Below are 27,248 nucleotides of genomic sequence, written 5' to 3'. Positions count from 1 at the left end.
ATATGAAAAGATGCTCAACATCGCTCATTATTAGAGAAATGCAAATGGAAACTACAATGAGATATCACCACACACCAGTCAGAATGGCCATCATCAAAAAGGTCTATAAACAATAAATGCTGGAGAGGGTGTGGAGAAAAGGGAACATTCTTACACTGTTGGTGGGAATGTCAATATATACAGACACTACAGGAGATGGTATGGAGATTTCTTAAAAAACTAGGATTAAAACCACCAGCAATCCCATATGACCCAGCAATCCCACTCCTAGGCATACACCCTGAGGAAACCAAAACTGAAAAAGACATGTGTGTCCCATTCACTGCAGCACTATTTACAATAGCTAGAACATAGAAGCTATGTTGAACCTAGATGTCCATCAACAGATGAATGGATAAAGGAACTGTGGTACATATACACAATGGAATATTACTCGGCCATAAAAAGGAACATATTTGAGTCAGTTCTAATGAAGTGGATGAACCTAGAGACTATTATACAGAGTGAAGTAAGTCAGAAAGAGAAAGATAAATATCGCATACTAATGCATATATACAGAATCTAGAAAAGTGTTACTGAAGAATTTATTTGCAGGGCAGCAATGGAGAAACAGACATAGAGAATAGACTTATGGATGGGGGAGAGGGGAGGAGAGGGTGAGATGTATGGGGAGAATAACCTACATTACCATATGTAAAGTGGACAGCCAGGGGGAAATTGCTGTATGTTTCAGGAAACTCAAACAGGGGCTCTGTATCAACCTAGAGAGGTGGGATGGGCAGGGAGATGGGAGGGAGGTTCAAAAGGGGGGGTATATGTATACCTATGACTGATTCATGTTGAGGTCTGACAGAAAACCACAAAATTCTGTAAAGCAATCATCCTTCAGTTAAAAAATAAATAAAATTTAAAAATACCATTATTAAACATTATGGCAAATTTAAGGCTCTATTCAGATATATTTCCAATACTGTTTCACACCTGAAATGAATATTTACAGTTATATCGCATGATAGAGTTTGAAAGACTTTCAAGGAGACCCCAAGCCAGATCCAAGTGCAGATAAATTTTTCCTTCCAGAAGCACCTTCATATGAGCAAGACTTGAGTCTTACAGAGTCACAAGTGACATGGGACTTACCCGCAAAATAACAAAACTCCCAAGTCTCAACGCTCCCTACTGTCCATGCCAGTTATTGACTCTCAGCCCTCAGTTTACCCCCACTGACCCCATTCTTCACATAGTAGACAAGCCTTTCAGCATCTTGCCTTTCGCCCTGTGAACACAATGTTAAGCTCTGCCAGTAGAGGGCGCTGGAGGAACACAGCCGGCTGAAAGGTGCTCTTCCTGATCCTGGCGCGCAGGGGTTGGTCTCTTCTTTCACCGCTGCTCAAGTGATTCCCTCAGGGGAGCCATCTGCACAGGTGATCCAAAATGTGGGTGTGTGAGAACATGGGGGTCCTTCGGCCTCAGCTGTAGCCACAAACCAGAACACAGAGAGCCCTTTCGAACTTTGCAGGCCTGACTGAGGCCCAGTGACCTCTTCAGCCCCATGTGGACATCAGGCACTTGGCACCTGTGCCAGCCAGGGCTCAGCTAACACCCCCTGGCATCTGCCTTGGCGTCCTGCTCCATGACAACGGCCCCCAGGGTTTCAGCGTCTTCGAGGAGCTGGCACTTCACCACATCTCTGACCACCTCCAGCTATATCCCCCTCCCTCACATCTTGTCCTTTGGGCCTGCCTGCTGGTCCTTGAACACATCAGGCTTGCTCACACCTCAGGCAGAAGTCATCCTTGAAATATCCACGTGGCTTCTCTTCTCCCTTTCCTGAAATTCCTACTTAAAATGCCATCTTTCATATGGTATTTACAATTGTACATATTACCCTGGGCAATCTTCATTCTCCTGAAGGACTTTGCTGGAGAGAGTATTTCTGGCTGACATTTTTTTATCATTCAGTATTTTAAGAATGTCATTCTGCTCTTGCCTGGCCTGCAGGGTTTCTGCTGAGAAATCTGATGATGGCCCAATGGGAGCTCCTTTGTAGGGTTCCATTTTTTTCTTGCTGCCTTTAAAATTCTTTGTCCTTGACTTCTGACAGTTTTAACATAATGTGTACTGCAGAACGTCTTTTTGTGTTGAGGTAACCAGGAGGAGCCGAGAGTGCCAGGCTGCCCGAGGCCAGGGGCGGCAACCAGAAGGAGCAACCCCACATCCAAGGAGCGGTGGCTGCACGGGTGCAGGAGGGCCTAGAGGAGCTATTCCACGTTCAAGGTCAGGAGGGGAAGCGGTGAGGAGATACTCCTCATCCAAGGTAAGGAGCAGCGGCTGCGCTTTGCTGGAGCAGCCGTGAAGAGATACCCCACGTCCAAGGTAAGAGAAACGCAAGTAAGATGGTAGGTGTTGCAAGAGGGCATCAAGGGCAGACACACTTAAATCATAATCACAGAAAACTAGTTAATCTAATCACACTAGGACCACAGCCTTGCCTAACTCAATGAAACTAAGCCATGCCCGTGGGGCCACCCAAGACGGGCAGGACATGGTGGAGAGGTCTGACAGAATGTGGTCCACTGGAGAAGGGAATGGCAAGCCACTTCAGTATTCTTGCCTTGAGAACCCCATGAACAGGATGAAAAGGCAAAATGATAGGATACTGAAAGAGGAACTCCCCAGGTCATTAGGTGCCCAATATGCTACTGGAGATCAGTGGAGAAATAACTCCAGAAAGAATGAAGGGATGGAGCCAAAGCAAAAACAATACCCAGTTGTGGATGAACTGGTGATAGAAGCAAGGTCCGATGCTGTAAAGAGCATTATTGCAAAGGAACCTGGAATGTCAGGTCCATGAATCAAGGCAAATTGGAAGTGGTCAAACAAGAGATGGCAAGAGTGAACATCGACATTCTAGGAATCAGTGAACTAAAATGGACTGGAATGGGTGAATTTAATTCAGATGACCATTACATCTACTACTGAAGGCAGGAATCCCTTAGAAGAAATGGAGTAGCCATCATGGTCAACAAAAGAGTCCAAAATGCAGTACTTGGATGCAATCTCAAAAACGACAGAATGATCTCTGTTCGTTTCCAAGGCAAACCATTCAATATCACGGTAATCCAAGTCTATGTACCAACCAGTAACGCTGAAGAAGCTGAAGTTGAATGGTTCTTTGAAGACCTACAAGACCTTTTAGAACAAACACACAAAAAAGATGTCCTTTTCAATATAGGGGACTGGAATGCAAAAGTAGGAAGTCAAGAAACACCTGGAGTAACAGGCAAATTTGGCCTTGGAATGCAGAATGGAGCAGGGCGAAGACTAATAAGAGTTTTGCCAAGAAAATGCACTGGTCATAGCAAACACCCTCTTCCAACAACACAAGAGAAAACTCTACACATGGACATCACCAGATGGTCAACACCAAAATCAGACTGATCATATTCTTTGCAGCCAAAGATGGAGAAGCTCCATACAGTCAACAAAAACAAGACCAGGAGCTGACTGTGGCTCAGATCATGAATTCCTTATTGCCAAATTCAGACTTAAATTGAAGAAAGTAGGGAAAACCACTAGACCATTCAGATATGACCTAAATCAAATTCCTTATGATTATACAGTGGAAGTGAGAAATAGATTTAAGGGTCTAGATCTGATAGATAGAGTGCCTGATGAATTATGGAATGAGGTTCGTGACATTGTACAGGAGACAGGATCAAGACCATCCCCATGGAAAAGAAATGCAAAAAAGCAAAATGGCTGTCTGGGGAGGCCTTACAAATACCTGTGAAAAGAAGAGAAGCAAAAAGCCAAGGAGAAAAGGAAAGATATAAGCATCTGAATGCAGAGTTCCAAAGAATAGCAAGAAGAGATAAGAAAGCCTTCTTCAGCGATCAATGCAAAGAAATAGAGGAAAACAACAGAATGGGAATGACTAGAGATCCCTTCAAGAAAATTAGAGATACCAAGGGAACATTTCATGCAAAGATGGGCTCGATCAAGGACAGAAATGCTATGGACCTAACAGAAGCAGAAGATATTAAGAAGAGGTGGCAAGAATACACAGAAGAACTGTGCAAAAAAGATCTTCACGATCCAGACAATCACGATGGTGTGATCACTCACCTAGAGCCAGACATCCTGGAATGTGAAGTCAAGAGGGCCTTAGAAAGCATCACGACAAACAAAGCTAGTGGAGGTGATGGAATTCCAGTTGAGCTATTTCAAATCCTAAAAGATGATGCTGTGAAAGTGCTGCACTCAATATGCCAGCAAATATGGAGAACTCAGCAGTGGCCACAGGACTGGAAAAGGTCAGCTTTCATTCTAATCCCAAAGAAAGGCAATGCCAAAAAATGCTCAGATTACCACACAATTGCATTCATCTCACACGCTAGCAAAGTAATGTTCAAAATTCTCCAGGCCAGGCTTCAGCAATAGGTGAACCATGAACTTCCAGATGTTCAAGCTGGTTTTAGAAAAGGCAGAGGAAACAGAGATCAAATTGCCAACATCCGCTGGATCATGGAAAAAGGAAGAGAGTTCCAGAAAAACATCTATTTCTGCTTTATTGACTATGCCAAAGCCTTTGACTGTGTGGATTACAATAAACTGTGGAAAATTCTGAAAGAGTTGGGAATACCAGACCACCTGACCTGCCTCTTGAGAAACTTATATGCAGGTCAGGAAGCAACAGTTAGAACTGGACGTGGAACAACAGACTGGTTCCACACAGGAAAAGGGAGTATGTCAAGGCTGTATAATGTCACCCTGCTTATTTAACTTACACGCAGAGGACATCATGAGAAACGCTGGGCTGGAAGAACCACAAGCTGGAATCAAGATTGCCGGGAGAAACCTCAATAACCTCAGATATGCAGATGACACCAAACTTATGGCAGAAAGTGAAGAGAAACTAAAAAGCCCCTTGATGAAAGTGAAAATAGATGGGGAAACAAAGGAAACAATGTCAGACTTTATTTTTGGGGGCTCCAAAATCACTGCAGATGGTGACTGCAGCCATGAAATTAAAAGACACTTACTCCTTGGAAGAAAAGTTATGACCAACCTAGACAGCATATTCAAAAGCAGAGACATTACTTTGCTGACTAAGGTCCGTCTAGTCAAGGCTATGGTTTTTCCAGTGGTCATGTATGGATGTGGGAGTTGGACTGTGAAGAAAGCTGAGTGCCGAAAAATTGATGCTTTTGAACTGTGTTGTTGGAGAAGACTCTTGAGAGTCCCTTGGACTGCAAGGAGATCCAACCAGTCCATTCTGAAGGAGATCAGCCCTGGGATTTCTTTGGAGGGAATGATATTGAAGCTGAAACTCCAGTACTTTGGTCACCTGATGCCCAGAGTTGACTAATTGGAAAAGACTCTGATGCTGGGAAGGATTGGGGGCAGGAGGAGAAGGGGACGACAGAGGATGAGATGGCTGGATGGCATCACTGACTCAATGGGCATGAGTCCGAGTAAACTCTGGGAGTTGGTGATGGACAGAGAGGCTTGGCGTGCTGCGATTCATGGGGTTGCAAAGAGCAGGACATGACTGAGTGACTGAACTGAACTGAACCAGGAGTTCTCTTAGCCTCATGGACTTGTATATCCACTTCCTTCCCCTGTCTGGGAAGTTATTTCTTTAGATAATCGCTCTAGTCCCCTCTCCCTCTCTTCTCCTTCTGGGTACCCATCACTCTGTTGCCCCTTATAAAAGAATCATATAGTTCCTGTAGGATTTCCTTACTTTTTAAAGATCTTAATTCTCTGTTCTCTTCTATCTGAATCATTTCTAGATTTATATCTTCAAGTCACTATTTCTTCCACATGGTCTGCTCTGTTTCCAGTACTTTCTAATGAATTTTTCATCTTGTTAATTGAGTTTTTCAGCTCTAGAATTTCTGTTTGTTGGTTATGTTAGAGCTCCAGCCTCTTTGGTAAAGAATTCCTTCTGTGCAATAATATTATTCCTGATATCACTGTAATGCCTTTCTGAGCTTTCTGTGCTTCTTCACAATGGCCATTTTGAATATTTTTCACTTGGATAATACTCCTTAGGTTTTTTTTTCCTGCAGGACTGTTGTTTCCTTTTTGAAATACAATGTTACCTTGGTTTCATGGTGCTGGATGAGCTGTTCCTCCACAGGCACATTTGAAGTAGACAACACCTTTCTTCTTTAGGTAAAGCTTTTCAAACTTGATTCTAACATTTAAGGGAAGGGAAAGTTGCTTAGTTGTGTCCAACTCTTTGTGACCCCATGGACTATACAGTCCATGGAATTCTCCAGGCCAGAATACTGGAGTGGGTAGCCTTTCCCTTCTCCTGGGGATCGTCCCAACCCAGGGATTGAACCCAGGTCTGCCACATTGTGGGTGGATTCTTTACCAGCTGAGCCACCAGGGAAGCCCAAGACTACTGGAGTGGGCGCCTATCCCTTCTTCAGGGGATCTTCCTGACCCAGGAATTGAACCGGGGTCTCCTGCTTCACAGGCAGATTCTTTACCAGCTGAGCTACTAAGAGCTAACATTTGTAAAGGTCAGTAATTAGAGCGCTTTCCTCGATTTCCAGTAGGTGGCGCTGTGGCATACGTTCGTGTGTCTCCACCTGCATGGCCTCTCCAGCTGTTACAGGTGACCTGGGTACTGCTGCTGGTGTTACTGGGACGTGGGAAGCTTCCACCACGTTCCGGGGCCTCCTGCATGTCCAGGGTGTGGGGTCCACAGGCACAATCCCGGGGGGTGAGGAGGCAGGTGGCTAGAGTCCCTGACGCCCAGCTCCCATGGCCCAGGCGTTTCAGTGGCCAGGAGGCTGGAGTCCTATACAAGCTGCCTGACTAGTGCGGCCAGGCTCCCTGGGGATGCAGGTGAGCCCACAGCCGGTCCAGGATCACAGGCACCACCTTCACTGTCTCAGGCTCCGCTTTCTGTACATGTCCTAAGCACCTGCCTTCAGATGCACAGATCCAAGGAACTCTCCAGAGACCGATGCGCTGAGCAGAGGCATCTTTGTTGAGTTCTGGATGTTTTACTGATTATATATCAAAGGGGAAAGAAACAGAGATCATTTCATTCCACTCTGATGCTGGACATCGTTAAGATGACATTTTCACATAATAATTCTTGGTAAAAAGAAACGTAACTGGAAAAAGACGCTTTAAAAGCTATATGTTCAATTAGTTTGTAACAGGTAAAGACTAACAATATTAATTTATAATTATATAATAGACACTTGCCTTGACATTTTATAACAGATAAATTTCTGAAAGCCTGGGTTTATTTCAACTGCAACACAGTAGTATTTTCAAAAGTATATAATTTGTGTACTATCTGTTCTTTTTTTTATGGCTGAGTACAGGATTTTTAGATAAAGAGGAAGTGGTGCTGGTACAGCTGCGATGGGCTCCAGGAAAGGCAGGGGGGTCGCACTGCAAAGGGCCAGGACGTGTCACTGAGCTGGCCTTGCCTAGCCTGTCCACTCGCTCTCCCCACACTTTCAATAGCGCAGAGGAGACATGAAATGTCCGCTGCAGTTCCACTGGGTTGGGGTGCTGCCCCTTATAATACACGATGAATGAGAAGTGCAGCTGGTACCCCATTCCCCTGGGGACTGGCACACATACTGGTTTCACATGGCTGGAACCACACCTTCTGTTGTGCCTTGTGTGTAAGGGCAGGAGAAGAGGGTTGGTTCAGGAAAGTCACCTCATCTCAGGCAGAAACAAAACTTCAGCCTATTTAATGCAGCTCTGCTCCAGCTGTAAAGGCTGGAGGGGAGAGGGACATGGGAAGGGCCCCAGAGGTCCACAGAGACACATGGTCATGTGGCTGCCACCTCATTTCTGTGAGTCACAGGTAAACACAGAGGCTTTAACAACTGAAAAACATGGAGAACTGTGTTCTGAATTGTGCACAAAATACATAAACTACAACTGGGTCCAAGTCTTGGGTTCACCTTGGGATCAATGAACTGGGATGAGAAAGTTCGCACATCCAGTCAATCCACTAGGCATTCAAAGGTCAAGGTGACCCGGGAAAAGGGAAAACTTGCTCCAGCAGCGTCTGAGGCAAAAGCCTCTCAACTTGGCATTAACAAGAAGGAGAAGAACACACTGAGCCTGCTATGACAAAACGCCACTCACTAAATTTAAAATACTGTTTGGGAAAAACTACACAAAAATCTGATGAACCATTTCTGGGATAGTAATGATTAACTTCTATCCAGGTAGTTATCAGCTCTGAATCTTTGAATACATATTTCTGAAATTATATTTAAGAAAGCAACGTTACTTTTTACACTGTTCTTTCAAAAAAGTACAGTATTTGAAATAGTGACATTCACCATTTTCATCTCTTTCATTGACAAAACCACACCAAGAGCAAAAAAATAGTACAATTCTCAGATCATTCTTTAATTAACTAGTAATTATTATATTACACATAAACTATTGTGCTAAGCATGGAATATGAAAATCCTACTAGTAAGGAATTTATGGGGAAACAGTGGAAACAGTGGCTGACTTTATTTTGGGGGGCTCCAAAATCACTGCAGATGGTGACATGAAATTAAAAGATGCTTGCTCCTTGGAACATATTAAAATATGTTATTTTGATTATTAAAATAATTAAAAAGCAGAGACTTTACTTTGTCAACAAAGGTCCGTCTAGTCAAGGCTATGGTTTTTCCAGTAGTCAGGTATGGATGTGAGAGTTGGACTATACAGAAAGCTGAGCTCTGAAGAATTGATGCTTTTGAACTGTGGTGTTGGAGAAGACTCTGGAGAGACCCTTGGACTGCAAGGATATCCAACCAGTACATCCTAAAGGAGATCAGTCCTGAGTGTTCATTGGAAGGACTGATGTTGAAGCTGAAACTCCAATACTTTGGTCACCTGATGCGAAGAACTGACTCATTGGAAAAGACCGTAATGCTGGGAAAGATTGAAGGCAGGAGAAGAAGGGGACAACAGAGGATAAGATGCTTGGATGGCATCACCAACTCAAAGGACATGAGTTTGGGTAAACTCTGGGAGTTGGTGAAGGACAGGGAGACCTGGCGTGCTGTGGTCCCTGGGGTTGCAAACAGTCGGACATGACTTAGCGACTGAACTGAACTGAAGGAATTTATAGTTAAATTGAAAGATAAGACATATGTACACATGATAATATAAATAAAAAAGAGGCATGTGCCCAAGGAAAGAAAGACAGAAAGGACGTCATAAGGGATGTTATTGGAACAACCATCAAAACAACGGGATCTGAGGATTAGATGATAGCAATATATCAGTGTCAATTTCATGGTATTGCTGGTGGTATTATGATTAAGTGTCTGCTACATTGTAGGAAATACACACTAAAGTATTCAGGGACAATCAGGCATAATGTTGATAATTTATTTGCAACTGATACAGAAAAAGAATAGCCCTTCATAGTGTACCTGCAACTTCAGTGTATCTCTGAAACTGTTTTAAAAAATAAAATACAAATGTTAACATGAAGATTGTAAATAAAGTGGTGACAATTTTTTAAAAAAGTATTCCCTATGAATTCATGTTGCCTATAAATACATAGATATTTATTCTCCTTCGTTCAGCAAAATCTTCAGACCCTCGAGGAAAGGTCCAGTTTTAAGATCCATGGTGCACGACTTTTGCTATCTTCGATGCCAGCAGTCTTAGACATAGTCACTGTCATTTGACAGTCTTAGTTATTTTAAGTTCTATGCTCATGCTTATTTTTATTTAAAAGAAAAGCATAATGGTATTGAATAGTCCAGAAAATTCTCTTTATGTCCATTTGACAGTGACAAAAATTGACGTTTTTATGAATTATTAGACACCCTATTTAGAAATGGGGAAATGGAAGCTGAAGGAGCATCAATAAATCACTGGAGGCAACCATGAACGTCTGCTGCTTAAACCTGGGCCACACTCTCACTTTTCACCCCGAGTTCCTGCCACCACACAGTGTGTCTTACCTCCTCCCAGAGGGTCCTGTCCAGTGCTCTTCAAGAGTCAGGAAATTCTGTGCTTCAGAGCATGGTGGTCAGGGACCAGGGTCACACCCAGTAATGAGCTGACTATCTCTCTGGGTCAGTTTCCTCTTTTCTACCAAATAGTGCTTCTTTCTTCTAAGTTGGATATAAGCCACTTGGAGGATTAAATTAAGTAACACATGTAAGATGCTTAGAGTGGTGTCTGGTGCATAATACGCATTAAATTACTACTATTCTAAAACTCAGATAGCCTGATTTTTAAATGATCACAGCTCTCTTAGGAACTTAAACAACTGAAATGAACATTTTGAACAAGTGTGTTTTTCACCACTAGGGAATATGTAACTCAATTTTCTGTTGAGTTACGGGGAGTTTCTTGCTTTGCTGAAAGTACATTCATCACCTAATGGGGCAGCCTTCATCCATGACTGTTGTCTGACACCCAGAAAACCAGACACTGCCTCAGCCCATATCCCTAGAAAACCAAAGACCATCACATGCCAACAGGTCTCGGAAGTCTGACCTTAATGGCCCAGAATTCTAAAAATATGTAACAAATTTATCTTTCTCATTTACCCTTTTCAAAGTTTCAGCCATTCTGTTCCTCACCACGTGTTGTGCAGATCAGGGTACAGTAAGCTGTCCACACCCTCCCAGAAATCATCCTCCCTCTCATTATCATGCACATGCAGTCTCATTGTCAACAAAGTGAAGAGGGCACGAATCGATGTTCAACATGGATCCTTACTCATGATGAGTATCTATCAGTGTGAAGAGGCAAAAAGGATCTGAAAACTATATAACAGAAAATCCAAGAGGTCATAAAACCAAGCCTACCAGCAGAGTTCACTCATGAATTCACATATATATTCAAAAAAGATGTCCTTTTCATCACAGGGGACTGGAATGCCAAAGTAGGAAGTCAAAAGAACCTGGAGTAACAGGCGACTTTGGCCTTGGAGTATGAAATGAAGCAGGGCAAAGGCTAACAGAGTTTTGCCAAGAGAATGCACTGGTCATAGCAAACACCCTCTTCCAACAACATAAGAGAAACCTCTACACATGGACATCACAAATGGTCAATACCGAAATCAGACTGATTATATTCTTTGCAGCCAAAGATGAAGAAGCTCTAAACAGTCAGCAAAAGCAAGACCTGGAGCTGACTGTGGCTCAGATCATGAACTGCTTATTGCAAAATTCACTAAAACTGAAGAAAGTAGGGAAAACCACTAGACCATTCAGGTATGACCTAAATCAAATCCCTTACGATTATACAGTGGAAGTGACAAATAGATTCAAGGGATTAGATCTGATAGAGTGCCTGAAGAACTCTGGACAGAGGTTCACGACACCGTACAGGAGGCAGGGATCAAGACCACCCCCAAGAAAAAGAAATGCAAAAAGGCAAAATGGTTGTCTGAGGAGGCCTTACAAATAGCTGAGAAAAGAAGAGAAGCTAAAGGAAAAGGACAAAAGGAAAGATATAAGCATCTGAATGCAGAGTTCCAAAGAATAGCAAGGAGAGATAAGAAAGCCTTTCTCAGTGATCAATGTAAAGAAATAGAGGAAAACAATAGAATGGGGAAGACTAGAGATCTCTTCAAGAAAATTAAAGATACCAAGGGAACACTTCATGCAAAGACAAGCACAATAAAGGACAGAAATGGTATGGACCATAACAGAAGCAGAAGATATTAAGAAGAGGTGGCAAGAATACACAGACGAACTACACAAAAAAGATCTCAATGACCCAGATAACCATGTGGTGTGGTCACTCACCTACAGCCAGACATCCTGGAATGTGAAGTCAAGTGGGCCTTAGAAAGCATTACTATGAACAAAACTAGTGAAGGTGACAGAATTCCAGTTTGAGCTATTTGAAGTTCTAAAAGATGATGCTGTGAAAGTGCTGCACTCAATATGCCAGCAAATATGGAGAACTCAGCAGTGGCCACAGGACTGGAAAAGGTCAGTTTTCATTCCAATCCCAAAGAAAGGCAATGCCAAAGAATTCTCAAACTACCACACAATTGCACTTATCTCACACGCTAGCAAAGTAATGCTCAAAATTCTTCAAGGGAGCTTCAACAGTATGTGAACTGAGAACTTCCAAATGCTCATGCTAGATTTAGAAAAAGCAGAGGAACTAGAGATCAAATTGCCAATATCCCCTGGATCATCAAAAAAGCAAGAGAGTTCCAGAAAAGATCTACTTTATTGACTGTGCCAAAGCTTTTGACTATGTGGATCACAACAAACATGGAAAATTCTTTAAGAGATGGGAATACGAGACTACCTGACCTGCCTCCTGAGAAATCTGTATACAGGTCAAGAAGCAACATTTAGAACCAGATATGGAGCAACAAACTGGTTCCAAATAGGGAAAGGAGATTGTCAAGGCAGTATATTGTCATTTATCTAATATGAAGAGTATATCAAGGAAAATGCCAGGCTGGATAAAGCACAAGCTGGAATCAAGATTGTCAGGAAAAATATTAATAACCTCAGATATGCAGATGACATCCCCTAGATGGCAAAAAGAGAAGAGGAACTAAAGAGCCTCTTGATGAAAGTAAAAGAGGAGAGTGAAAAAGCTGACTTAAACCTCAACATTCTGGTCCCATCACTTCATGGGAAATAGATGGGGAAACAATGGAAACAGTGACAGACTTTATTTTGGGCGGGCTCCAAAATCACTGCGGATGGTGACTGCAGCCATGAAATTAAAAGACTCTTGCTCCTTGGAAGAAAAGCTATGACCACATGGACAGCATGTTAAAAAGCAGAGACATTATTTTGCCAACAAAGGTCCATCTAGTCAAAGCTATAGATTTTGCAGTAGTTGTGTATGGATGTGAAAGTTGGATCATAAAGAAAGTTGAGCACTGAAGAATTGAGGCTTTTGAACTGTGGTGTTGGAGAAGACTCTTGAGAGTCCCTTGGACTGCAAGGAGATCAAACCAGTCCATTCTAAGGGAAATCAGTCCTGAATATTCATTGGAAGGACTGACGCTGAAGCTTCAATATTTTGGCCATCTGATGTGAAGAACTGACTCATTGGAAAAGGCCTTAATGCTGGGAAAGATTGAAGGCAGAAAGGGAGGACAAAGGATGAGATGGTTGGATAGCATCACCAACTCAATGGACATGAGTTTGAGCAAGCTCTGGGAGTTGGTGATGGATAGGGAAGCCTAGTGTGCTGCAGTCCATGGGGCTGCAAAGAGTCAGACATGAACTGAACTGAACTGACTGATCCATTTAATATTTATTTAATATTTCCTATGTGCCCAGTACTAACTGAATCTAAGTGCTCGGGATGTTGCTGTAGATAAAAGAAATAGTTCTGCCATCTTTGGCCTTGTATATCAATGGACATGACTCAGGAATTAGTATGAGTTCTGTTTGTATACAAGGCATATATTATTACACAAGGCATCACTTATTCATAAGGGGTGCTTCCAGTTCCTCTACTGAAGACAGTGATCACACAATCCAGAATATTCCCACCTAAACCAGCATCACCGTGAACCACTCCTATCACAAAATGACTGTTTTCCTGACACAGCGAAAGTCTGAACCATCAGATTTAATGACATCAACAATATTAGAAAAACCACAAATGTAACCATTTCCAGTTGATGCTGGTCCTCCTTTCATGGAGTACGATGGTAAGAAATTCTGGGTAGCTATCTGGTTTGTCCACAGTCGGAAACTTCTATTTTGTGAAGTTACTTTACTTTAAAGGCGAAAACCTCCCAAAGAAAATACTCTAAATCACTGCAAAATAAACTCTCCTTATAAATACAATTGTCCCCAATGTTCTGGTTTTTTTTCTGTATGCTTCTGCACATAGATACACCAGCTGAAAATAAAACATTCATGCCTTCATATAATGTACAGACATATACACTATGTATCTGCCGAAAGACATGTACATAAGTACATGGAATATGTGCAGAAGCTACAGTTACACATATACCAATGAAATCTGACATGGTTACAACCTGCTGAAGACATTGTTCTCCCTGGTGTTTCCTTGTTTCTTCCACCTGGTTCTTGGTTGATAGCGGGTTGGCAGGAAGGATGAGGGAAATAAAAGCTTTGTATACCTCTAAACAGTTCCATTTTTTTTCCAAAGTTTTCCATCGTGTAGTGACCACCAGGAAACAAAACACTCATGCCTTCCTCTCCAGTTCATTAATGAGTCACACACCTGTGCCCACAATGGGCACCAGTTGCCAGTACTGCATTCACCACAGCTGTGTGTTTCACTCATGGACTGGGTGATACTTCATGAGAAATATCTGCCCATGAAGGTCCTGGCCTCATAGGGACAGCATGTGGACATGTGCTTTAAAAGCACCGAATCAAAAAAAATAAAAAAAAAAAATAAAAGTACCGAATCTAAGGACATATAGGTGGAACACACTGTCCTCAAGGGAGCAGCTGAGGAAGAGGGTCAGAAGAGCCCAGGACCAACCAAATCAGCGGAGAAGGCAATGGCACCCCACTCTAGTACTCTTGCCTGGAAAATCCCATGGACAGGGGAGCCTGATAGGCTGCGGTCCATGGGGTCACGAAGAGTCAGACACGACTGAGCAACTTCCTTTTCACTTTTCACTTTCATGCATTGGAGAAGGAAACGGCAACCCACTCCAGTGTTCTTGCCTGGAGAATCCCAGGGACGGAGGAGCCTGGTGGGTTGCCGTCTATGGGATCACACAGAGTCAGACACAACTGAAGTGATTTAGCAGCAACCAAATCAGGCCCCATTTAATCACAGAGGCTTAAACACCATGCAGACCAGAGGCCAGAACAGAAACCCAGGAAGAAAACATGGCCACACTGAGACTTTCCTAGATTCAACCGAGCACACTGAAGAGAGAATCGCTTTACTACATGAATCAATGTTATTTAATGCCAACCCCCAGCAAAAGTCATTTCACACAGCCTCCACCACCCCCTCCCCGCCAAGACTGCACTTCCCCAGAGCACGTGCCCTGCTCCATTCTCCTCATGCCGGTTTCTTGCCACCTTTCTAAGAGAAAGTGGTACCAGGAGAAAGATACCATGTCCTGACGCTCAGTGAAGGAAACTGGCAGACAGAGAGAGAGAGAATGAAATCACATCCCACCTCACCATAACACAGCATGTGTGACTTGGGCAGGTGGTATGTACTCTTTCTGCCAAGTTTACTCATCTGTAAAATAGGGCAGTAAGAGCAGCTACTGAGAGTTTTCACATCAAGAGTAAATGCATCAGCACATCACACAATGTTCCTCTCAAATTACCCTCTGCCTAAGCACTGATTATATTTCAAAAGAAGGAAGCTGAAAGACTGCACATACAACATGCTTTGAATCACAGTTTTTAAAACTATGAGACCATGCATTTATTCAATGCATTTCTACCAAGTATAAATTTTGACAAATCCAGACTTATGTAAATTCAGTGCCCCCGTATCAAACTTCCTCAGAGGACACGGAGGCAATGAGCCCAGATGTGGACATTGACAAGAACTGTGTGTGTCACATTCTCACACAGAAAGCCTCCTGTTACTCACATTCTCATAGAGAGCTTGAAGGGTCTCCAGGTCAACCACAGAATTGTCCAAGTTCACCACAGCTGTGTGAAAAAGACAAAACAGAAAGTATAAATGGCCATAAACCAGCTGTGAAAAGTGTCTGACCACCTCAAACAACAGTGACCGTCCACAGGGCAGACTTCATGTCCTGCAGGCAGCAGGCAAAGCTCTGCCCTCACTGCAGCTGCTCCCCTCACCGACAAAGACTGAGCTGAGCTGGGAATTTCAATGGGGCAGGTGTCAAGTGTCACAGCTTTCACACTCTCCACAAACACAAAATCCCAAGAATAGGCCCCCACGGCCAGAAAGAAACCCACCGTCTGTCTCTTTCATGACTCACCTGAATAAATTTGAAAAATCTGCTTAATACCAGAAAAATAGGCAACTCACTCATGTTACTGCCACATCCTGGTTTTATGCCAATAAATGCACATGTCTGCCAATTTATCTAAAGACACTTGGCAAAGGTTATATCTAATCACTAAATTGATAGACTTCATATGGAAACAGGTGCATTTCCTGTTACAACCCTTTAAATTATAATAATCAAAGGATAATTCTTTGATTATGGTTTTGAAATTGGCAAAGGTGTCTGTTCAGTGAGGCAGTAGGTGTGGACAATGGAGAAAGTTCAGTTCTTTGGATGAGATCTTCAAGAAACATGTATTGTTTATAGAGCACCCTTAACTGGAACTGTGTGGGGAAGGGGAGAGATGAGACTTAGAACTTGTATTATATTACATGATAGTGGACCTAGCTGCAGCGAAAATTCATGGTATCCAAGGAGGGTTAAACCTCTTCTCCACCTGATTGTTCTACCTGAAGCTTTCTGCACACTGATGCCTGTCTTCTGTTTCACAGTTTTTATGGATTGCCAGTGATAAGGATGTTAAGAGCTGCTTGGGGCTGGTGCACTGGGATGACCCAGAGAGATGGTATGGGGAGGGAGGTGGGAGGGGGTTTCAGGATTGGGAACACGTGTACACCTGTGGATTCATGTTGATGTATGGCAAAACCAATACAGTATTGTAAAGTAAAATAAAGTAAAATTAGAAAAAAAAAGTTCTTTAATTAAAAAAATCTTACAAGCCATGAGAAGGGTGAGTGCATCTTGATCGATTAACTCAATTAGAGGAGTGCTGCAGCTTCAGAAGTGGTGAAAGCACTGGATACTTAAAGTAATAAAGGCGGAGGGGACTGGGAGAAGCAGAGGCCACAGTCTCCTCCGCCAGAGTCGAGCTGCGAGCTTGGTCCTGCAGGCCAGGAGGATGAGACTCCAGCAGGGCTTTCCCTCTCCCATACAGCTGGCTATGAGTAGTTAAGGCTCAGAAACAACAAGGGATGGATTAGAACAGAGGCAGTGCCATCTTATATTTGAAAAGCTTGTATCTTTTTTAGAAGCAACTTTTTATGCATTAAAGTCACATTAAAGGGACTTCCCTGTTGGTCCAGTGGTAAAGAATCCACCTGCCAATGCAGGGGACATGGGTTTGATCCTTGATCCAGGAACTAAAGTCTCATATGCCACGCACTGCAACTAAGCTGCAGCTACTGAGTGGTGCCATGCGCCACCACTAGAGTCTGTGAGCTGCAATAAGAGATCCTGCATGATGCACTAAAGGTTCCATGCATTGCACCTGAGACCTGAGGCAGTCAAATTAATTAGTTAAAAGAAATCACATAAGAGAAATCCTAATGTCCTCCATGATTATCGGTTATTTTATTCCTCTGGACAATGAGCCATCAAACTAACCCTCACATATAAATATATATATCAACAGAGAAAACAGAAAACCTTCATAACTGAACAAATGACCAAGCATGACTTAACACACACATAACCAGCCCACCACATTTTATACATATTAACATGTTGAGTAAATCACACAATTATTCCAAGTGGATCATGATAAATATGTGTGTTCTTTAGATTTCTGTACATTTAAATATTTTGGAAAAAGTTTTTGTGAGACCCAGGTTTTTAGTCAAAACCATCTGTAATACAATGAAAGGAACGTGCCAAGTTTAAGTGTGTAAACTTCGATTTTCTCCATCACAGGTTATAAGTTCACAGCTGGTTTTTTTAATCCATTAATAGTTTACGGTATGAGATGAGGAAATAAGTTTGTGTTATGACATTGTTTGACATTTTTGTTGCAACTTAATAGTCAATAGTCATAAATAGTTCATGTACCTTAAGAAGACAGGATATAACTATATAGTATATAAGATATAATCTCTTCTGTTTATATATTCTAAATCCTTATTTGTATTTTTCCTCTTGATCTGTTTTGACGAAAGCGGTTTAAAGTTGCTCTTATTAATGTGCTTGTATCTCCTTGTAAGTACTACATAGTTTCTTTCTTATGTAGTTGCATCTGTATTTAGAGGGACATAAATTCAAATCTATTATAATTTCATTGTGAATTATAGCTGTTAGTATTAAGAATATGTTTTCATTGTTTTGTTGTTGTTCACATAATGTTCCTGGCCCAAATTTTAAGTTGTCACATATCAAGATCATAACTCTTGCTTTTTTGATTCACATGTGTTGGGCCTAATTTCACTTCTCTTCATACTTCAGCCTTTCTGAAATATTTTGTTATAGCTAGGTTTTATTTAGAAGCAGAAGATATTAAGAAGAGGTGGCAAGAATACACAGAAGAACTATAAAAAAAGATCTTCACGACCCAGATAATCATGATGGTGTGATCACTCACCTAGAGCCAGACATCCTGGAATGTGAAGTCAAGTGGGCCTTAAGAAGCATCGCTATAAACAAAGCTAGTGCCAGGTGATGGGTTCCATTTGAACTATTTCAAATCCTAAAAGATGATGCTGTGAAAGTGCTGCACTCAATATGCCAGAAAATTTGGAAAACTCAGCAGTGGCCACAGGACTGGAAAAGGTCAGTTTTATTCTGATCCCAAAGAAAGGCATTGCCAAAGAATGCTCAAACTACTGCACAGTTACACTCATCTCACACACTAGCAAAGGAATGCTCAAAATTCTCTAAGCCAGGCTTCAACAATACATGAACCATGAAATTCCAGATGTTCAAGATGGATTTAGAAAAGACAGAGGAACAGAAGATCAAATTGCCAACATCCGCTGGATCACTGAAAAAGCAAGAGAGTTCCAGAAAAGCATCTACTTCTGCTTTACTGCCTATGCCAAAGCCTTTGAATGTGTGGATAACAACAAACTGGAAAATTCTTCAAGAGATGGGAATACCTGACCACCTGACCTGCCTCTTGAGAAACCTGTATGCAGGTCAGGAAGCAACAGTTAGAACTGGACATGGAACAACAAACTGGTTCCAAATAGGGAAAGGAGTATGTCAAGGCTGTATATTGTCACCCTGCTTATTTAACTTATACGCAGAGTACATCACAAGAAACGCTGAGCTAGATGAAGCACAAGCTGGAATCAAGATTGCTGGGAGAAATATCAATAACCTCAGGTATGCAGATGACACCACCCTTATGGCAGAAAGCAAAGAACTAAAGAGCCTCTTGATGAAAGTGAAAGAGGAGAGTGAAAAAGTTGGCTTAAAACTCAACATTAAAAAAACTAAGATCATGGCATCTGGTCCTATCACTTCATGGCAAATAGATGGATAAACAATGGAAACAGTGACAGACTTTATTTTCTTGGGCTCCAAAATCACTGCAGATGGTGACTGCAGCCAGGAAATTAAAAGACGCTTGCTCTTTGGAAGAAAAGCTACGACCAACCTAGACAGCATATTAAAAAGCAGAGACATCACTTTGCCAACAAAGGTCCATCTAGTCAAAGCTATGGTTTTTCCAGTAGTCATGTATGGATGTGAGAGTTGGACTATACAGAAAGCTGAGTGCTGAAGAATTGATGCTTTTGAACTGTGGTGTTGGAGAAGGCTCTTAGGAGTCCCTTGGATTGCAAGGAGATCCAACCAGTCCATCCTAAAGGAAATCAGTCCTGAATATTCATTGGAAGTACTGATGATGAAGCTGAAACTCCAATACTTTGGCCACCTGATGCAAAGAATCGACTCATTTGAAAAGACCCTGATGCTGGGAAAGATTGAAGGCAGGAGGAGAAGGGGATGACAGAGGATGAAATAGTTGGATGGTATCACTGACTCAATGGACATGAGTTTGAGTAAGCTCTAGGAGTTGGTGATGGACAGGGAGGCCTGGTGTGCTTCAGTCCATGGTGTCACAAAGAGTTGGACACGACTGAGCAACTGAACTGAACTGAAGTTTTATTTATTTTTGATGCATTTTTAATTTTCAGTGACTAAATTTCCCCTACCTTAACCTGTGTGCCAATATATTGGGTTGGCCAAAAAGTCCATTTGATTTTTTTCTATAAGATGGCTCCAGTAGCACTTAGTTGTCCTTAACTTCATTTGAAATCATTTTCTTAGATTGTATTCTATATTGTCATATCAGTGTGCATTTAAAAAAAAACACCAAAATTGGTGAATTTTTGTGCAGCCATTTTAATATTAAAGATGGAAGAAGAAAAGCATCATTTTTGACATACTTTGTTACTTTAAGAAAGGTTAAGAATGCAACTGTAACACAGTTTCATAAGAAAACTATTATTCAGTGGCAGGCAGAGGGGTAAAAGAACTGCTCCACCAGAAGCTACCAGAACACTCAGGGATAGAGTCACCACAAAACATCCTACACAGTTCTGGCAGTTTAGAAAGGGCATTTCCTCATTTTTAAGTGTTCTCATACTTTACCCTCAAAGCTAGAAACTAGTTCACCTTTCAGGAAAATAGTATGTCAAAGCAAGAAACAGAATCATCTGTCCATGTACTTAGATTCTGCTCACACCCATCACCAAGGTTCACCCTACCACCAAAACCTAACCCCTCCCCACTGCCATCTTCCCTGCCTCCAGTACCCACCAGCAATGCGTGTGGGGTGTGGTGACACATAGCACAGATATGGTGATGAGAAAGCACATGGTTACAGGACATCCCAGCCTTTCAAGAGTCAAACAAACTGCACCAGGGCTTCCCAGGTGGCTCACAGGTTAAAGCGTCTGCCTGCAATGCAGGAGACCTGGGTTCGATCCCCGGGTCGGGACGATCCCCTAGAGAAGGAAATGGCAACCTACTCCAGCATCCTTGCCTGGAGAATCCCATGGACAGAGGAGCCTGGTGGGCTACAGTCCATGGGGTCACAAAAAGTTGGACACGACTGAGCGACTTCAATTCACTTCTGCACTGTAGGTGGATTATCTACCATCTGAGCCAAAAACCACAGAGCCAACTTTGAAGAGTGGCTGATACACATAACTCTCATATCTGTCTCCATTCAGGAAACAGAAATGGACACAACCCAGTACTAACTCAGTGTTTCAGTAATAGTGATGGAAAACCCAAGCTAAGGACAATCAAATTTGCCTCATTTACATTCCCCCTGAACTTGAACTCCCATCTCTCCCCTCTCATTTCTCACTTGAGAATTCCATCACAAGGCTGTCTCCCAGGCAACGTTTGTAGTGGAACCACTCAGAGCAAGGAAGGAGGAATAAAACCTTTACACTCTCCCTCCTCCATGGGTGGCCAGCTGGAGTTTCAAATACTCCCACATCTGGAAAACAAAGCTCATTCCCTAAGGAATGAAGGAAGGGTATTGTATGTGTGTGTGCGCCAGTTAGCATGCATGTGTGAGTATGCGTCTGAATATCTATGTGTGCTTGTGTGAGTGCTTGCACGTGAGTGCACATGCACATATTTATAGGAAATAACTCATTTTACAGCCATTTTTACTACTGAGGAAACTGTGGAACAGAGATGAGGAAGACATTTGCCCAGATTTACCCACCTAACCAGTGGCAGAGCTGAGCTCCAAATCTGCCTTAGACTGGATGGTTTAAACAACAAGAATTCAGTTTTCAGAGTTCCAGAGACTGGAACTGGGGTGGATTCTCTTGCTTGCTGGCAGAGTCCTGGTTTTCCCTCCTCTTATTAGGATGCTAATCCCATGATGGGGGCTCCAGCCTCTTGACCTCACCTCAACCTGATTAATTCCAAAGGCCCCACTTCTGGATACCATCACATTGAAAGTTAGGACTTCAATGTAGGAATGGAGAGGAGGGGAGTGAACATGCCATCCATAATAGAAAACAGGGGGCCTGCCTGGTCCCAGAACCCATGTCCCCAATGGTGCTAGACTATACCAGAAAGCGGAGGGAAACCCAGGGAAGCAGAGATGCTAAGAAGAAATGTGTTTAGATGGTTAGTCAAAAGGAAAGCAGGCATCCCCAAGGACCACACCAGGGAGATACTCTGTGTTTCCCTACATACTCTCTGAGCAACTGGTTCCTAAAAGGGGGGCACAGGAAATTCCATCTAGAGGTACCACCAGACTCATAAATAATCACAATATGCTTCAGTTCATTGATAGCCGTAGCCTAGATTGCTTTTTATATAAAATTTTTTTTCTTTATCCTTGCTTGGTTCCATCAAGAATGAGCAACTCCATTAATCATTTATTTTAAAAAAATTTTCCTCACTTAACTCACAGATGTGAAAAAGAAACCCACAATTTCTTTTCTCTAAGAAATAGAATCAATAAGCAAACAGGGCAATATATAAAATGACCCTTAAAGCAAGAGACCAAATTTACTAAATTGATATTCTCCAAAGTTTTAAAATTCCATATTGGTGGCCAAAAGTATTATGTTCTCCTACCAGTTCTGGTTTTGCATTTTATTAGATAACAGAGGTCCTCACTCTGAGACAAGCTAACAACTATAGACAACACTGAACAAGGAGTCCGATGGACGGGTGTCCTTATTAAGGGGAAGCCTCAGATACGCTTGATCTATAAGCTGCAATTCTCTTCCCTGCAAAAGAGAAATTAACTGGACCATTTTACACAACCATCAGTAACAATGGGGTGGGAGTGTAAAATTCAATACTGAATTCCATATCTTTGGATACTAACAAAAAGATTTGATTATGAAAGATTTTAGAATATATCTCCTGTTTGTCAGAAGCAATTACCATTTTTTTCTTTTTTTTTTTTAAGGTTTTCTATTCTGTTTCTTTTTTTTTAATTTAAATTTATTTATTTTAATTGGAGGCTAATTACTTTATAATATTGTGTTGGTTTTGCATTCATCAACATGAATCCGCCACGGGTGTACACGTGTTCACCATCCTGAACCCCCCTCCCACCTCCCTCCCCATACCATCCCTCTGGGTCATGCCAGTACACCAGCCCCAAACATCCTGTATCCTGCATCGAAACTGGACTGGCAATTTGTTTCTTATATGATATTATACATGTTTCAATGCCATTCTCCCAAATCATCCAACCCTCTCCCTCTCCCACAGAGTCCAAAAGACTGTTCTATACATCTGTGTCTCTTTTCCTGTCTTGCATACAGGGTTATCGTTACCATCTTCTAAATTCCATATATATGTGTTAGTATACTGTATTGGCGTTTTTCTTTCTGGCTTACTTCACTCTGTATAATCGGCTCCAGTTTCATCCACCTCATTAGAACTGATTCAAATGTATTCTTTTTAATGGCTGAGTAATACTCCATTGTGTATATGTACCACAGCTTTCTTATCCATTCGTCTACTGATAGACATCTAGGTTGCTTCCATGTCCTGGCTATTATAAACAGTGCTGCGATGAACACTGGGGGACACGTGTCTCTTTCAATTCTGGTTTCCTCAGTGTGTATGCCCAGTGGTGGGATTGCTAGGTCATAAGGCAGTTCTATTTGCAATTTTTTAAGGAATCTCCACACTGTTCTCCATAGTGGCTGTACTAGTTTGCATTCCCACCAACCTTTTTAAGCACCTACAACCTCAGGCAATTCCTTCCTATACAATGGTCAGGATGAGGCTCCTTAGCCCTGAGCCCCTTTAAATGGGTCAACCGAGCGAATATCAAAACATCCACAACACAGGATCCAATGAAGAGTCAGAAATAGACAGATGTCACAGGAATTTCTGATTTAAATCTAAAAGCATGTTATTGTCCTTATAAGGTATCCTTAACTACATTTTTTAAAAAATAAAAAAGTGTTTGAAAAGCAATCATTAAGCTTAGAGACCAAATAATAAAAATAACCATGTTTCATTTACCTTATCAACTATATTGCTGATGGAATACTATGCAGTTTTACATAAATCATATTTAAATGCGATAGAAATTTCAATGACATACGTTAGTATTCATTGCCCTTGTGCCAACAATACCAACTGGCTTTATACGGGAAAGGCAGGACAAGGAGGGAAGGAACCAGGGGTCAGTGTCCTGGAGGGACAGTGACACACACTTCCCTGTGAGGGATCTTTACACACTTTCTTAAGTGTGTCTCACCACTCTATCTGTAATCACTGCTGACATGTGTGCACCAAGGGAGTGGAAGAGGGTAGGTGAGCAGTTAACACTTCAGTGCCTGGGCCCCCATGTGACTGGTGGCACTCCCGTAAGAAAAGCCATGCTCCAGAGGCAGCTCCTGCAAGGTCTTCAGACATACCCGCCACACTAACATCTGAAACGGGCGTCTGCTGGTGACATGAAAGGCACACAGGCCTGTGGATGAGATGAACCTTCTTAGAGATGCACAAGAGCATGAGAGCCCCATGCAGGAGCCCACAGCTGGGGTCCTTAAGGAGGCTCTGTCCCTAACAGCCTGGGTGCGTGCGGGCCTGGCTATGCTGGATTTCCAGTGTCTTGTGCAGACTGAGGGCAACAGATCCCTTGCTCTGTGGTGTGACTGCGTTGGCACAGAGCAAATCTTTCAGAAAAGATACTGGTGCGAGGATCTCTAAGTACAGACAGCCAGGAAACCTCAGGGTTACAGAGCAGGCTTTTCAAACTCTTGTGTTCCTGCTGGGCAATAAACGTTGGTTTAATAAATATCTAAACAAGAGAGAATTAGATCAGAAATTGCTTTGTCTGACCCTACTACCTGTGTGCCTGGAAAATGTCCACTTCCAAGCAGCATTATTAATGGCACCCCTTCCACTCTCAGAAGTATCGCACCCTGGATGATAAACCACACGGATACTCTACCCAGCAGTGAGACTAGGGGCTGGGAGGATAAAGCTGAGCCTTATGAAATTCAGAATTCTTTTACAGCTAACGTTATCTATGAAAATGGACCTGAGAGTTGTGAATACTGCACTGACACCTTATGGATCAAAAGTTGTACAGAAAATTCAGTTTATTTTCACTAAATTGCAAGTCTATAGCTACTCTCATAATACCAATTTTTGAGAACAATACTGGATTATTTAAAGGAATCCTCCCATTGAGAACAATTAAAAATGCTCAGCAAAATATATTTGAAAACTATCTTAACGGCTTCAAAGAGCTGACAGGATAGGAACCAGCATTTTAATCAAAACGCAAGAGACGACCTTCAGAGATGAGCCAGCTCAGAGCCTGCCTCTGCCCTGAGAGTATCTGCGTTTGTGCTCAGTCGCTTCAGTCATGTCTGACTCTTTGCAACCCCATGGACTGTAGCCCACCAGACCCCTCTGTCCATGGAATTCTCCAGGCAAGAATACTGGAGTGGGTTGCCATGCCCTCCTCCACGGGATCTTCCTGACCCAGGGACTGAATTTGGGTCTCTTACTTCTTCTGCACTGCCCGGCAGGCTCTTTACCACTAGGGCCACCTGGGAAGCTTACAAAGGTCCCTGCCTGACCCAACAAACTGAACTTTGTACTGATAGATTCTGGGGCTCAGAGCCCATCCAAAGTACAGATTCTAGACCCTCTGACAATAAATTGGGACTCAAACGACTACACACTCAGGGACTATGCACATAATGTGACTTTCAACTTTGATTATACATTATTTCGGTTTGGCTTCCCTGGTGGCTCGGAGGGTAAAGCGTCTGCCTGCAATGCAGGAGACCTGGATTTGATCCCTGAGTCGGGAAGATCCCCTGGAGAAGGAAATGGCAACCCATTCCAGTATTCTTGCCTGGAGAATCCCATGGACAGAGGAGCCCAGTGGGCTATAGTCCACAGGGTCACAAAGAGTCGGACACAACTGAGCAACTTCACTTTCACTTTTACTTTTATTTTGGTTTAATGACTATTTTTCTGCACATAGAAGGTAAATGGGTCTATATCTGGTGGTTTCCTACCTGATATTTATCAAATATGGGATGAGGTCATATGGCTAACTCCTGAAAAGAGATGCCTACTATCTAACATTCCCATATGCTGGGAACAAAAACAGTCATCCCCAGAAGTTAACCAACAACATAATTATAATGATTGGAAACAATTGGTATTTTTGCCTCAAGAAATATGCAATGTAATCATTCCTGTGTTCTCCAATCCCAGTTCAGGTCCTCCCTTTGCCTGGCCAGACTTATTGGGACTGGATATCTGAGACATGCTGGTTTGCCCCAAACAGGACTTACTGGATATGTGGCTCTTACCTATGGGGATGGCTTCCCCTTGCTGGATAGGAAGATGCACCCAAGGTTTACCTTTTACTCAGGGCTTCATATCTTCACAGCTTCCAGAGAAGCCTGCTAATCTGCCACATGTAAAACTCGCTAGGCAAGGTCTGTACTTCACTGGTATGATTATATGGCTGCAATATTCATTCCCTCTCTAGGAACTACAGATATTATGCTACAAGTTGATGCTCTCAACAGGATTTACGAGATTCTCAAAAAGCTATTTCAGCCCTTAATGCTGAACAAATACAAATGAGAAAGGTGATTTTACAAAACAGATTGGCTTTAGATATTCTAACAGCCTCACAGGGAGGAACTTGTGCTATTATTCATACCCAACGTTGTACATATATACGAGTTCAGTTCAGTTGCTCAGTCATGTCCGACTCTGTGACTCCATGAACTGCAGCACGCCAGGCCTCCCTGTCCATCACCAACTCCCGGAGTTCAGCCAAACTCATGTCCATTGAGTCGATGACGCCATCCAACCATCTCATCCTCAGTTGTCCCCTTCTCCTTCTGTCCTCAATCTTTCCCAGCATCAGGGTCTTTTCAAATGAGTCAGCTCTTCACATCAGGTGGCCAAAGTATTGGAGTTTCAGCTTCAACATCAGTCCTTCCAATGAACACTCAGGACTTATTTCCTTTGGGATGGCTTGGTTGGATCTCCTTGCAGTCCAAGGGACTCTCAAGAGTCTTCTCCAATGCCACAGTTCAAAAGCATCAATTCTTCAGTGCTCAGCTTTCTTTATAGCCCAACTCTCACATCCATACATGACCACTGGAAAAACCGTAGCCTTGATCAGATGGACCTTTGTTGACAAAGTAATGCCTCTGCTTTTTAATATGTTGTCTAGGTTGGTCATAACTTTTCTTCCAAGGAGCAAGCATCTTTTAGTTTCACAGCTGCAGTTACCATGCAGTGATTTTGCTACCGCTAAGTCGCTTCAGTAGTGTCCAACTCTGCGACCCCATAGATGGCAGCCCACCAGGCTCCCTCGTCCCTGGGATTCTCCAGGCAAGAACACTGGATTGGGTTGCCATTTCCTTCTCCAATGCATGAAAGTGAAAAGTGAAAGTGAAGTTGCTCAGTCGTGTCCAACTCTTAGTGACCCCATGGACTGCAGCCTACCAGGCTCCTCTGTCCATGGGATTTTCCAGGCAAGAATACTGGAGTGGGGTGCCATTGCCTTCTCTGGCAGTGATTTTGG

At 42.6% G+C, this 27,248-nt stretch overlaps 1 protein-coding gene across 1 annotated transcript in view; it reads right to left on the bottom strand.

Moving 5' to 3' along the window:
* The window catches only part of FMN2 (formin 2), a 359,973-nt gene that overhangs the window by 118,440 nt on the left and 214,285 nt on the right, over positions 1–27,248 (bottom strand). The window contains exon 8 of the mRNA XM_052639523.1: positions 15,562–15,623. Within this exon, the coding sequence (XP_052495483.1) occupies positions 15,562–15,623 (62 nt within the window). The remainder of the gene's footprint in view (positions 1–15,561; positions 15,624–27,248) is intronic.

Source organism: Budorcas taxicolor, chromosome 5 (genome assembly GCF_023091745.1).
Source record: "Budorcas taxicolor isolate Tak-1 chromosome 5, Takin1.1, whole genome shotgun sequence".
In the NCBI taxonomy this organism is placed as follows: domain Eukaryota; kingdom Metazoa; phylum Chordata; class Mammalia; order Artiodactyla; family Bovidae; genus Budorcas; species Budorcas taxicolor.
Note: the sequence above shows the minus strand (reverse complement) of the source record. Positions and strands in the feature narration are given on the sequence as shown.